A 13,815-nucleotide genomic window follows, 5' to 3' on the forward strand; every position below is an offset into this window, starting at 1 on the left:
ACGGCCGCTGAGCCTGCGCATCCGGAGCCTGTGCTCCGCAACAGGAGAGGCCACAACAGTGAGAGGCCCACGTACAGAAAAAAAAAAAAAAAAAAAAAAAAAAAAGAAAATAAATACAGTGAAATAAAGATAATAAATTTCATCTAGATAGTATTGCAGTGGGAAGCTCTGAGCCTGAAGCTTGATCCACTCTTTGTTGTAAAGGAAAATTAGCAACTGTTCAGCAGGTGTTAAAGACCTACTATTTCCAAACTATTTTTTCTCCTGGAAATAATCAGAGGGATAGAAAGAGAACCTGAATGGAAGGAATTTTCCTACTCTGTGATTCAGTGTTATTTAATACTGTGTTTTTGTCCCACAAACAGCCCCTCACAGACCGCAGTGTCATTGTTTCAGGCACTTGAGAATGCACAGTGATTCAGGGAAATAGGAATGCTTTATGTGTGGAGGGAACTGTGGGAAGCAGCTTCCAAGTCTGCATCTGACATTTTCATTCATTCACTTATCAACTATTATGCATTAAGCACCTGCCATGTGTCATTCATTGTTCTAAGAGCTGGGGATTCACTTGTGAATGACCTCACTTCAAGGAGAAGGTAAATTAGGTAAAAATGAAGAAGATAATTATATACGGAAACTGTATAATATAATAGAGGACCCAATAGATGCTAAGGGCTAGACTCGTAGGGAGAGAGGTCATTCTCAAGTCTCAAGAGGCCACCCATTCTTCTGGGAATTCCAGAAGTCTTACTGTCCATTATAGGCTGTCAATGATTTCTCATTTCCTTTAGCGAGCACCAGCTGAAAAATAGTTATCATGTAAGGAATGGAAACCGGAAAGTACTTAAAGAACAGGGCCCAAGAGCAAAGTGTGCTGTGATGTGGAAAGAACAAAGTGAGCCTCAGAAAGACCATTAGGGATTAGTCTAATCATTTCTTTTTGTGGTAAATAGAGGGCTATGATTTCCTAGGCTAAACTGAGATTTAAACTGGACCTCCTGAAGTCCAGTCCGATAAACTTTGTACTATATGACATATATAAGGAAGGATCTTGAGAGTTAAAGACATTTACATATGTTCCAAAAAGGTAATCCGGAGCATTCCCAGTTATTAAAATAAGTACAAAAAAATAGTAAAAGAAATGGAGATGCTTGTGTAATGGAGAGTATAAGGATCACATTTCAAGAAAGGGTGAAGGGGTGGCATTTAAAGACAAATATGACACATATTATGGCATCTAAGATAAACTGTTTTATGAGTCATATCAAGATACATTTATTGAGAAATACTTATGGTCAAGTTAGCATGAAAATATGAATGGCTTACTGTGACTATTAAAACAGCTTTAAAGCTGATCAGCATAAAAGGTTTCCTCTATAGAACTACGGTGTTATCCTGCAGGAGAGATTTATACTTTATCTCCTATGCCCTTTGGCACCACTACACTTAGAAAACTTGGCAAGAGGAGGCACGGGAAAGCCCTGGAATCACTTCCAGCTATCCCCAGCATGTCTGGATAGGTAATTTATTTTATTGCGTCTTTCTTCTTAGTACTTATCATATACTTCTTAGAAGTAGGTGATTTTGAAACTAAAGTATAAGGGAATTTACAGTGTTCTCCAATTTATAAGGCTGATAATCACTGGAGCCTACCGGTTAAGGAGGGAAACCAAGAATACTATTTTTTGGAAATTCATCCAAAGAATATCAGTGGGATTACCCTGGGGCGTGGAACTCGGGAATGGAGGAGAATAGCTTTTGTCAGCTAAGCATATTGCTGAATTCTACTATACAGGATTCTTTGGTAGCTCTGGACTTGGATTATTATTTCAGCTATATTGTCTTTGTATTTCTTCCTGTTCTTAGCTAGTAAATACTGTTTCACATTCATGCTAAATTTATTTTTTATTCAGAATTAACCTTTCCATAACCAATGGCACATTCTATTAAAGCATGTTGTTCAAATTCAATTGTATTAAAGACTTTCCTAGAGAATCCTGAAGAATATTGTCTTGAAAATGAAAAATATATATCATCTTCCTATCTAAATTTCTGAAATTTAACCATTTAAGTGGCTGACTGAGCTTGCAATTACATGCTAAACCAAACACTGTGATCCTCCCATGGGAATGAAAACTAATAAAACATAATATACCTGTGAAGCTTGAGAGTGACAGTTCCATAAACAGTAGCAAAACCAAGAAGACGGACCCATCTTAGGAGAATGCAGCGAAATGTGCTTGGGTCAAAGTACAAAATAACAACCTGTGGGATGAGAAGAGAAAGAAAGAGAACTTCAGGATCAGCTGATGACCCACAGATTAAAATCAGTATTTCACAGTCTGATGTTTAATACTATGAATTTTGACATGAGAACATATTTATTTGAATAAAACTCTAAAATATTATTTGATCATTCTTTGTCCAAAACAAAGAACTATAGAGTCTCCTTATTGTTTTCATATCAGATCTAAAGTCCTTAATTCTAGCTTTCAGGAGTTTCTAGCAATTGCCTCTAAATTTTTGGTATGTCCAAGCTTCACTCTCCTTTATTTCCCCAGATGGGCCAGCCAGGCGAGCTTCCACTGCCTTTCTCAGCTGGAGCCGTGCCTATTCCTGCTCCACACTTCCGGCAATACCTTTCCCCTGTCTGAAATATCCTAAGAGGATTATCCTGTACTGCACCCCATCCCATCCCCCCATCATCTATCACTCCATGTTTATTACCTCACTTAGTACTTGGCTCCATTACTTCAGTAACTCCTCGCTTCTCACTCCAGAGTTTTCACTCAACAAATATTAATTAAGCATTTATCATGAGCCAGGCAATATACTAGATGCTATGGGTACAAAGGCCAATAAGAAAGGGAAGAGAGCCATATAAAGAAGAAATTGGACGCTTCCCTGGTGGCGCAGTGGTTAAGAATCCGCCTGCCAATGCAGGGGACACGGGTTCAAGCCCTGATCCGGGAAGATCCCACATGCCACAGAGCAACTAAGCCTGTGCACCACAGCAACTGAGACTGCGCTCTAGAGCCCGTGAGCCGCAACTACTGAAGCCCGTGTGCAACAACTACTGAAGCCCGCGCACCTAGAACTCGTGGCTCCACAAGAAAAGCCACCGCAATGAGAAGCCTGCTCACCGCAACTAGAGAAAGCCCGCACGGAGCAGCGAAGACCCAACGCAGCCAAAAATAAAATAAATAAATAAATTAATTAAATATGAATAAATAAATATAGGTGCTGTGATAAACATGTGTGCAGGCTCCATGGGACACAAAGGAACAAGTGGCCAACTCTGGGGGATGGTCAAAAGTCCTGTGAAAGCACAGTATGCACAACCTTTCATCTGCTACTGCGTGGTTTTGAGCAAGCCCTCATTAGGAAATGGTTTGGACCTGCTAAAGGATTAATGCCGTTGAAAAATGTGGCCTTGCATTCTTCTGCTGGAGCAGCTGGCCTGAACTGATTCTGCTGAGCATAAGGTCATCGTAACAGAAAAGTATGCCCACTCCTAAAATCTCCAGTGTTATTTTGGTTTTTCATCCCAAAGATGTGAATACTGGAAAACAGAGAGCATAGCTGGGGGAGATGGGGTGGGTGCTGACATTTTCTTGCTGATATCTGACAATTGGAGCCCCACTCTCCAGCAGTACCAAGCATGACATTACCTATAACTCTATGCTGGCATCTCTCTAATATTTCTACTATATAAAAGTATTAAGCATTGACAAGACCATTATGATTAAATTCTCAAGGACTGGAGAAAAGACTGGACAAAAGTGTCAAGAAGAAATGAGAAGAAGGTAAAAAATAGACGTGGACAGGAGATAATGTTCCTCTGTGTGTATATAGTACTTGTCCTTAATTTTCTAATTCGCTAAGTCTATGCTGAAGATAGAGATAAAGATTTGATTTCAGAATTTAATCTACCAGGAAACTGCATCCAAAACTTGATACAAAACCTTTCTTTTATTTTCTATTTTCACAAAACAAGTTAAAATTCTGTAACTTTGTATTCTAAGTTTTAGCTCATATGTTTTAGACATAGTTCCTATGCACAAGGGTCCAGTGGTAATTATGAGTTCTGCAAAGTAAGCTGTACTGTTTACTAAGGAATTGCAGCTCAAGGAAGAAGGGAAAACTAGAGAAAGAAAACTATGGGAAAGAAAAATAGAGAAAACTTGATATAAGATTAAGAGATTAGGGAAGCATAAGTGTTCCTTCTCATGGCAGAGAGAAATGATAGATTAGAAACTAGAGAGATAGGAACCTAAAGTCTAGAATATATAAAATCTCAAATATTTCCACTATAAATGGCTTTAGAGATTATTCCAGCACAGTGGATTCCTGGGGGCTGCAAAAGCCTGAGACTTATTGCAAACTTTTCTATTTCACAACAAGCAACAACTAAGAGAATGAATAAGCAAAGGTGAACAACTATACTATAGACGTCTGCATGATTTTTTTATTTTGAAAGAAAGAATTGCTCTTGAACTGTTTGGGAACTATTGATATAGGTTCAAACTTTTATTTCACAGATAAAGAATCTGAGGACTTGTTACTGTAAGTGAAAGATTGAGTCGGTCAGAAATAAATGAAAGAATAACAGGTATAAGTTTAAAAAGTAATAGAAAACAAAATTCCAGTGAACTTAATAAAAACATATTAGAAACAGTTCAGCAAATAGTGAAGTAGAACTCTCAATTTTGCAGTGTGGTGGTGGAGAATACAGGCTCTGAATCCAGTCTCCCTGGGTCCAATCCTGGATCTATTCTTTATTAGTTGTATGACTTTGACAGACATTGCCTTGCTATGCCTCAGTTTTCCCATTTGTAAAAAGAACACAGCAATAATACTTGAAGATGGGACTGTTTTGAAGTTTCAGTGCAATACACATAGTGTCTGCTACAGTTAGTATTCAGTAAGTATTGGCTAATATTATTATGAGAGTTGATTTATGAATGCTTTGTTCTAAAAGTTACCCCTGCAATGCAGTATAATTGCATCTCATGAATTCAATGAATTCTTACTAATGCTTCTAGCCACTCCTTTTGAATTCCTATAATCACTTTTGGACTGTATATTTTTTCTACCTTATATTATAGCTATCTGTAGGGGTCTCTCCCTGAATCAAATGTAAAATCCTATGTGCTTTACATTTATATGTAAAATATTTGCTCAATGATCTATTTTAGTTAATTTAATAAATACAATATTATCTTCAAAATAAACTATTTGAAAAGTCCCATTAGGGTTCACTGGTCTTTGTGACTCTAACTTACACGTTCACTAGTTATTTACTCTGCATGAGGCGGTAAGGGATTTAGAAGCCATAAAAGTAAATCCGATGCAGATTAGGTCCTCAAGTGATCAGTTAGAAGAGTGGATGTTACATGTAAATGATAAAAATACTGGCATGAGGGCTTCCCTGGTGGCGCAGTGGTTGAGAGTCCGCCTGCCGATGCAGGGGACACGGGTTCGTGCCCCGGTCCAGGAGGATCCCACATGCCGTGGAGTGGCTGGGCCCGTGAGCCATGGCCACTGAGCTTGCGCATCCGGAGCCTGTGCTCCGCAATGGGAGAGGCCACAGCTGTGAGAGGCCCGCGTACCACAAAAAAAAAAAAAAAAAAAAAAAAATACTGGCATGATCATACCACATATTTATCCAGCATTATTGCTAAATACTAAATTATACATTTTTGCATTATTTGTACATTTAATCCTCACAATATCTTATGAAGTAGGGACTTTTATTTTATAGAAGAGAAGTGAGGCACAGAGAATTTAAGTGATATGCTCAGGGCCACAACAGCTAGGAAGTGTCAGAGCTGGGATCTGAATCCAGGTGGTTTGGTTCCAGAGTTCATGCTCATAAGAGCTGCACTGGCTTGCCTCTCCAAATAGTTCTACCATGTGGGGAGATGACAAATGCTATAATACCATGAATTGCATCATATTGAGGATTCAGAGAAAAGGGAAATTTCTCTCAGTGGAAACAAGCAAAGCTATCCCGGGAGGCTGGACATCTGCGAGCGCATGAAGGAGGAGTGGGTTTAAGTATGGAAGCAAAGAGGAAAGAGGACGGGGGCCTGAGACAGAGCTGTGGTTGTGGGGATGCCTGAGTGTGGAGCGTATAGACAGGCACAGCGGCAAGACATCCAGGGGAGTGTAGAATATCAAGCTTCAAAGCAGAGACGTGGCCAGTTCACTGTAAACTCTGAATAACAGGGTGAGGAATTCAGATTTTGTTCCAAGAGCAGACATGCCATTAAATTTTGAGTTGAGATGAGAAGTTTGTTCCCGAAAGTTACTCTGGTAGCAGCATGCAAGAAGACTGCCCGTGGAAGGAGAAGAGAGTGAAGGAGAGTGAAGGTGAGAAGACCAGTTGGAAAAAAGAAAAGCAATCCCAATCCATCATCTTTCCCACCAGACTCTTCCCTCTTCTTATATCTTATTCCACCATTCCTCTTTCCTCCAGCTCCCATACAGCAGCTAGGGTGATGTTTCTGACACCTCACTCTCCTGCCTAGAACCTTTCACTGGCTCCCATGAAAAAGTCAAAATTATTCGAGCTGGTTGTCAGCAGCTTGCCTTTATTACATCATTGCTTTTCCTCCATCCAAGCCCTCGAATCCTTGCATGTGCTGTCCCTTCTCACTGGATGTTCCTTACACAGCCCCACAGTCTCAGCTGTACCTGGCTTACTCCTGTTCACCCGCAGGCCTCAGCCTGAATATCCCTTCCTCTAGGAGGACAAAGCCTTGCCTGTGGTTTAGGACACTGTCCCTGCTTTATGGCAGCACTGGACCCATGGCACCATGTTGGATGGTAGGTGCTGGGACGGCCATGTTTATCATGTTCACTTCTGTAACACTGGCACCAGCAGAGCCCCAGCACACAGGAAATGTTCAGAAATATTTGTTGAATGAAAGAAAAAATAAAGCTGTAGGAAAAAGGACTTTCTCTACTGCGTCTACAATTTCCTTCTGCTCCATACAAGGAAAAGTCCTGCTGGTCAAATATTTTCCAGGCCCACTCATCCCTCTCAGGTTTACTGTGCTCCCAACCCTCCTTACTGAACAAGGGAGAATGAAGCTTATATCTCATCTTGATGGAGGACAGTCCACAAAAGTAATACTTGGAAATATCTAGTGTTAAAACCCTAAAGAAAGATGTAACAAATACAGTGAGAATGGGAATTCAGTCATGCAAGGGAATAGAGGAAAAGATGATGCTGAATCAAGAAAATTGATCAAGTGATTATTTGTTGAGGCAAAAGAGAATAAAGTGTCAAAGATAATGTAAAGATTTTAAGCCTGGATGACTGGGAGGATGATTGTGTTTGAAAAGAAACCGATAAAAGATAAAGATGCATAAGTTGAAAAAATTATGTTACCTCTGCTTAAAACTCTCCCCACTCCCACCATGTCCTTCAGGTCTCAGGTCAGGGTTGGCATCCATGATGCTCCCCAGCACCCCCAGACCAAGTCAGGTTTCCATCTCGCTTGCACGGTATTTACTTGTATTGAATTCTGAGCTTTCCTTCATCACACTCATCAAATCTATTTTGATATAATTATTTCTGTAATTCTTTTGTTGAATGTGTCTTACTAGCATGTAAGACATGAGGGCAGGGATTGTAACTGCCTTATTCACGATTGCATGCCTATTCTCTAGTGCTGTATGTTGTAACAGGAGGTAACCCAATGTGGAAGGAATGCGATTAAAAAAGGAAGGGAGGGAGAGAGGAGAGAGGAAGTGAAGAAGGAGAAAAGATAGTAAGTTCATTTTTGGATATACTGAGTGTAAGTTTCCTGTTAAGACATCTTATTCAGATCTAGCTTTGTATTAGTTAATATAATCTGTAATGAGAAAAAAACAAAAACAAGGCTAAGATGTTTCAATGTTTTTCACATCCCTGTATTTAACCTTTTCTTGTTAAATATAATGTATATAAATGTATAGCAAATTATTGTAAAATAAATACCTCCTCCCAAATCCCAAGTTAATAACACATTTCATAAAAGACCTTAGTAGGAGAAGAAATGAAGAAAAACTAAGCCACTGAGCTGAAGATTTATGAATGATGCTAATACGAAAAGCTGTCATTTTTCTGTACAAATGACAACAATAGTTGCTCATGCCCACCCACTGATCACTGTGCTGGACACGTTACTTATATTTAAGGGCCAAGATACACTTTATTATCCCCATTTTAAAGATAGAGACTTAGTTTTAATGGGGTCCACTGATTTGCCTATGGTTATCAAAATAGGAAACCCATAAAAAAATTCCTTTACTGGAAGAGCTGCCTAAAGTGTATTTTCAAAGTACATATTTCAAGGAAAAACTTTTCCTGTTTTCTTTCCAATACTAGAGGCTAATGAGAGATATTAAGATATTTTATTTAATGTGTGAGGAGCAGGATATAAGTGAACCATCTAAGGACCAAAGAACATGCACAAGTGCTGGGCGAATAAGCACAGTGTATCAACTGCTAGGGTTAGGAGGGTGGGGTGAGAGAAAAAGAGACATTCGGGGCCAGCAAGAGAAAACATGTCACAGCAAAACCACCGGTTTTCTTTTACCTTTAATATTGCCTCTTGGGAACTCACTATACTCTGCCTAGAGGTTTGTTTCCCCCAATCTCGTTGAGAGGAAGCCTTCAGTGTGAAGGTCTAAGGTGGACGTACCCCTATGGGCATTTTAACAACTTGGCTCTTCAACACTGGAAGTTTCTTCAGTTGCTTACAAAATTCAATCAGCTGATCTTAGTGGTGGGATGCTCTAGGCACTGTGATTTTTAAAAGTATTGTTGTTTTGGAAATAGCCTTCTGAGCATTCCCCTCATTCCAAACAAATCTGCACAGATTATCCACCCATTTCATCAAATGTGATTTTTTAAGCTAGTTTTGAAGTCAGCTTGATTGCTTATACCTTTTGGATACTGAACACAATGAATGAGGAAGAAAAGAGAATCACAGAGAAAAGGCTATTAGTCTTTTCAAATATGTACAAAATAGAAGAAAATTTTTAAATAATTTTCCTTTGCAAATATAGACACAACACCAGAGGCAGAAAATTGACCTCTGCTATGTTTGCTCAGAAGGCACAAGGCCTGGTGCTTCTGGAAGAATAATGCTTAGAAGGTGGAACCGTCAGCAGTCAGCACAGTCTGCTGCTTTACCTGAAGCTCTGACACTGAAAGGTGTGAAGCTCCTGTTTTAGGCCTGATATTTTAAGGATCTGAGCAAGTTTCCTAATAGTGTTGGACACAGCAGTTCCACTTTCCTAATTGACTCGTCAAGTGTTATTTGCTTCAGTTCAGTGAAACTGGCTGTGAATTAAACCACTTTTATAGGTGAAGAAGGTGTTACATGCATTGGGGTTTCTGTTGGTGTATGTGAACAGTTTTATTTATAAAGAAAGGTTCCTGGGTAACAGAAGCACGGGGACAGATGCCGGTGGTGAGACTTTTATCGATGAAGCTGCCCTTTGGTATGGATTTGAGGGACTCCTGGGGCTTTCAGGACTTTCTCTACCGCATCTACAATTTCCTTCTGCTTCATACAAGGAAAAGTCCTGCTGGTCAAATATCTTCCAGGCCCACTCATCCCTCTCAGGTTTACTGTGCTCCCAACCCTCCTTACTGAACAAGGGAGAATGAAGCTTATATCTCATCTTGATGGAGGACAGTCCACAAAAGTAATACTTGGAAATATCTAGTGTTAAAACCCAGTACTTAATCTACCCAGGTTTGCTATCTTTTGAACTAGGAGGCTGGAAATGAATCATTTAGGCAGGACTAAGTATATTAAAGCACTTTTATACGTGATTTGCTTTAAAAATAAGTAGATTCAAAGTCCTTGAATGTATTCTAAATTATTTTTCTATATTTGGCAAGACATATGGTTCCATCCACAGGAAATTTATTTAGGGTGAAAATGCATGTCCTGTAAATGTTTAACGAAATATCTAAAGTTGGATTCAAAGTACAAGAAATAGAAAAATACTTAATACAAATTACTACACACATGAAGGGGTCTATGGTTGTGACTAAGACTTTCCACAACCATGGACTAAAACGTATTACTTTGCACTTGGCTCCTATTATCCCAAAGCAACAAAAAAGGGATAAATTAATAGACTAAAAATATAAAATACATACGTAACTTAAAATTTTTATTAATACATACAAGAACAGTTTGGGGTTATCGTGACAGCAGATGAGATATGCCACAGCCCCTCTAAAGTTCCCAATGTAATACTCCTAAAAAAAAAAAAAAGAAATTAAAGGCTGACAGATCTAAAACCTAAAGGCAAACATGACAAGATCCCACAGTCTCAGTAGTGAGTCCACTCGCTGCTTGGTATAGACAGTATAGAGCTAAGAAGCACTTTTTAAACAAAACACCACATGCCTCATTCCCTGAACCAGAGTAAGATCTGAAGGCCCAAAGATAACAGAGAAAGATTTTCATTCACACTCCTTGTCAGGGTCTAGCTCTGAGACCCACAGGCTTTTACTAAATAAAACAAACAAATTTTAAAAATTGTGGTCGTGCCCTAACTGCGCAGGAACTCTTTCTACGTCAGCCAGTCCTGGAGCCTTCCAGTCCATCACCACCCCTCCCCCATCAGCTCCTCTCTTCTCCATCCATTCACAGGTTAGAACTCCCAGGATGCAGCACTCAGAAATGTGATGCTTAGCTCCCCACGGAAAAGCGGAAAAACGTGGCAAGGTGGAGAGAAGGGGACAAAGAAGATGTAGCTAGAAAGTAGAGGGAGCTTCCCTAGTCTGTCTTCCCATTTTTTTTTTTTTTTTTTTTTTTTTTTTTTTTTGCTGTACGCGGGCCTCTCACTGCTGTGGCCTCTCCCGCTGCGGAGCACAGGCTCCGGACACACAGGCTCCGCGGCCATGGCTCGCGGGCCCAGCCGCTCCGCGGCATGTGGGATCTTCCGGGATCGGGGCACGAACCCGTGTCCCCTGCATCGGCAGGCGGACTCTCAACCACTGCGCCACCAGGGAAGCCCTGTCTTCCCATTGAAAAGGCACTTGGTGGAAATACCCTATCCTAACAAACAATAAATGTAGAAACAAATGACTCTTTTTGTTTTAAACTTTTATAACCTCAGTTTATGTGTTCAAAAGAAATAATGTTTTGGTCAAGAATAAATTATGGTACATGACTTATGATAGAAGATTATACCATCCTTAATAATCGTGCTCTGAAAAATATTAATGAATACAGGAACTCTCTCAGGATTTATGTTAAGTGAAAAAACAAGGAGTGCATAAAATACGTTCACAGTATGATATTGATTATGCTTAAAATGTATTTGTATACATGAATATATATATGTATACATATATACACACATAAGTAAAAGTATACCTATTACCTGCTTAATATTCTTAATTTAACATTCTTAATTTATTCCAGAAAACAGGGCATAAAGGGGATACACATAAAAGCCAACGGGCAAATGTGTTGTTCTGTTTGTTCCTATTAAGGAGTCCAGCTAAAATTTATACTTTCTATAATCATCAAAAAAGCAAAACAAGGGGCTTCCCTGGTGGCACAGTGGTTGAGAATCTGCCTGCCAATGCAGGGGACATGGGTTCAAGCCCTGGTCTGGGAAGATCACACATGCCACAGAGCAACTAGGCCCGTGAGCCACAATTACTGAGCCTGCACATTTGGAGCTTGTGCTCCGCAACAGGAGAGGCCGCGACAGTGAGAGGCCCGCGCACCGCGATGAAGAGTGGGCCCCGCTCGTCACAACTAGAGAAAGCCCTCGCGCAGAAACAAAGACCCAACACAGCCCAAAATAAAATTAAATAAATAAATAAATAAATAAATAAATAAAAATGACGTAAAAATTTTAAAAAAAGCAAAAAGACAAAAAGTCTGAAGCTATGGTTTTGCTTCCTATTTTCTCTTGTAACGCTCTCATGAGCAAACTGCATGTTCCTCTGAGAGAAAAACATATCATTGAGCACAGTGGTGAGATTATGACCAAAGCATCATAGTTAACTTTTTTTTGGTTTTGTTACTATGAAAAAATTTATATTTCTAAAATGGGGATAAATTCTTGTTAGGCTTCAGTTCAAAACCTTACTGTAAATGTGTATTAAGCAAGGAATGATTTTGAATAAATATAAATGTATATACATGTGAGTATATGTCAATATACATATATCTCTCACAAAGTTAATGGTCTTGACAGTGATTCTCCGCTTTCAGTATTAGGTATGCATGTACTTCCTAGTATTTAAGTTATTTCTATAATTAGAAAAGGTTAATTTAAATAAGAAACTATCCTAATATCTGCTACAGGAGCTCAGTAAATACAGCATGGGATAATTGAATCTTTTAGTTTAATCCATGCAGATAGCAGGAGCATAAAATTAAACCGTCTGGGTCCTCTCCTAAAATGTGACTATAAGAAAGATGCAGTTTATCTATGAGCTAATAAATTGGCAGAGAGGTAAAAAATATAGCTCTTGGGCTTCCCTGGTGGCGCAGTGGTTGAGACTCCACCTGCCGATGCAGGGGACACGGGTTCGTGCCCCGGTCCGGGAAGATCCCACATGCTGCGGAGCGGCTGGGCCCGTGAGCCAGGGCTGCAGAGCCTGCGCGTCCGGAGCCTGTGCTCCACAGCAGGAGAGGCCACAACAATGAGAGGCCCCCGTACTGCAAAAAAAAAAAAAAAAAAAAAAAAAAAAAAAATATATATATATATATATATATATATATATATATATATATATCTTGAGAAATGGACAAGTTTAGAAACAAATGAGTCCTGAATATGATCAGTGATTTAATGATTCAGGGTTTGTTTTTTTTTTTGTATAATAGACAAAAATAGTACAAGAGTTGGTAAATAGAATAGTAATGAAAGGCCATTAGAAACTGGGAGAGTTTACTTAATTCAGAATAAAAATATTTGTAACATGTATCTTAGAAATTTTTGCTGTGACTGCTGTCGGAATGATACACCTGCTTCAAAATATATATGCCAGGGCTTCCCTGGTGGCGCAGTGGTTGAGAGTCCGCCTGCCGATGCAGGGGAAGCGGGTTCGTGCCCTGGTCTGGGAAGATCCCACATGCCGCGGAGCGGCTGGGTCCGTGCACCATGGCCGCTGAGCGTGTGCATCCGGAGCCTGTGCTCCGCAACGGGAGAGGCCACGGCAGTGAGAAGCCTGCGTAACGCAAAACAAAAACAAAACAAAACAAAAAAACAAAACAAAAAAACAAAAAATATATATATGCCATATGTATATGGCAAGAGAAGAGATTTGATAAGATAAAAAAATTTAAAAGGAAATTTAAAAATTTCATTTGTCAAATAGTGCAAACATATGAGCTGCCTACAAGTCAGGTGGAGGGAGACGGCAGCCTGGTGCAATGGATCAAAAGAGAGATTTGGAGTTAGCTGTCTTAAGTGCAAGTCTGGGCTCTACCACTAATTAGACACATGACCTGGGACAAGTATCAACACCTGAAGTTCAGTGGGCCTCAGTTTCCTCAGCAGTTGAATGAAAATAATGCAAACTCCTATATTATTTATGGAAGCACTTAATAAACCACAGATAAATGGAGAAATGTCCGTTTTATTCTTAATATAGGCAAATGACTTTTTATATTTTTCACATTTGAATCAACAATCTGTTTAGTCCTCTTGTACATTTATCTTCAAATGAAAAGAAGCTTCTGAATATTGTCACGTCAGAATGGAATATAGAGGGAAAGGAAAGAAACAGAGAAGGCAAACTGAGTGTCCTTAGTGCAGTGACAGAGCTAT

General features: G+C 39.5%; 1 protein-coding gene across 1 annotated transcript in view; it reads right to left on the reverse strand.

The window, feature by feature from the left end:
* The window catches only part of GPR158 (G protein-coupled receptor 158), a gene marked incomplete at both ends in the record, with an annotated part of 315,612 nt that overhangs the window by 37,258 nt on the left and 264,539 nt on the right, over positions 1-13,815 (reverse strand). The window contains one exon of the mRNA XM_082619042.1: positions 2,156-2,265. Coding sequence (XP_082475168.1) covers positions 2,156-2,265 — 110 coding nt within the window. The remainder of the gene's footprint in view (positions 1-2,155; positions 2,266-13,815) is intronic.

This window comes from Mesoplodon mirus, assembly GCF_964341445.2.
Source record: "Mesoplodon mirus genome assembly, chromosome: 4".
In the NCBI taxonomy this organism is placed as follows: Eukaryota; Metazoa; Chordata; class Mammalia; order Artiodactyla; family Ziphiidae; genus Mesoplodon; species Mesoplodon mirus.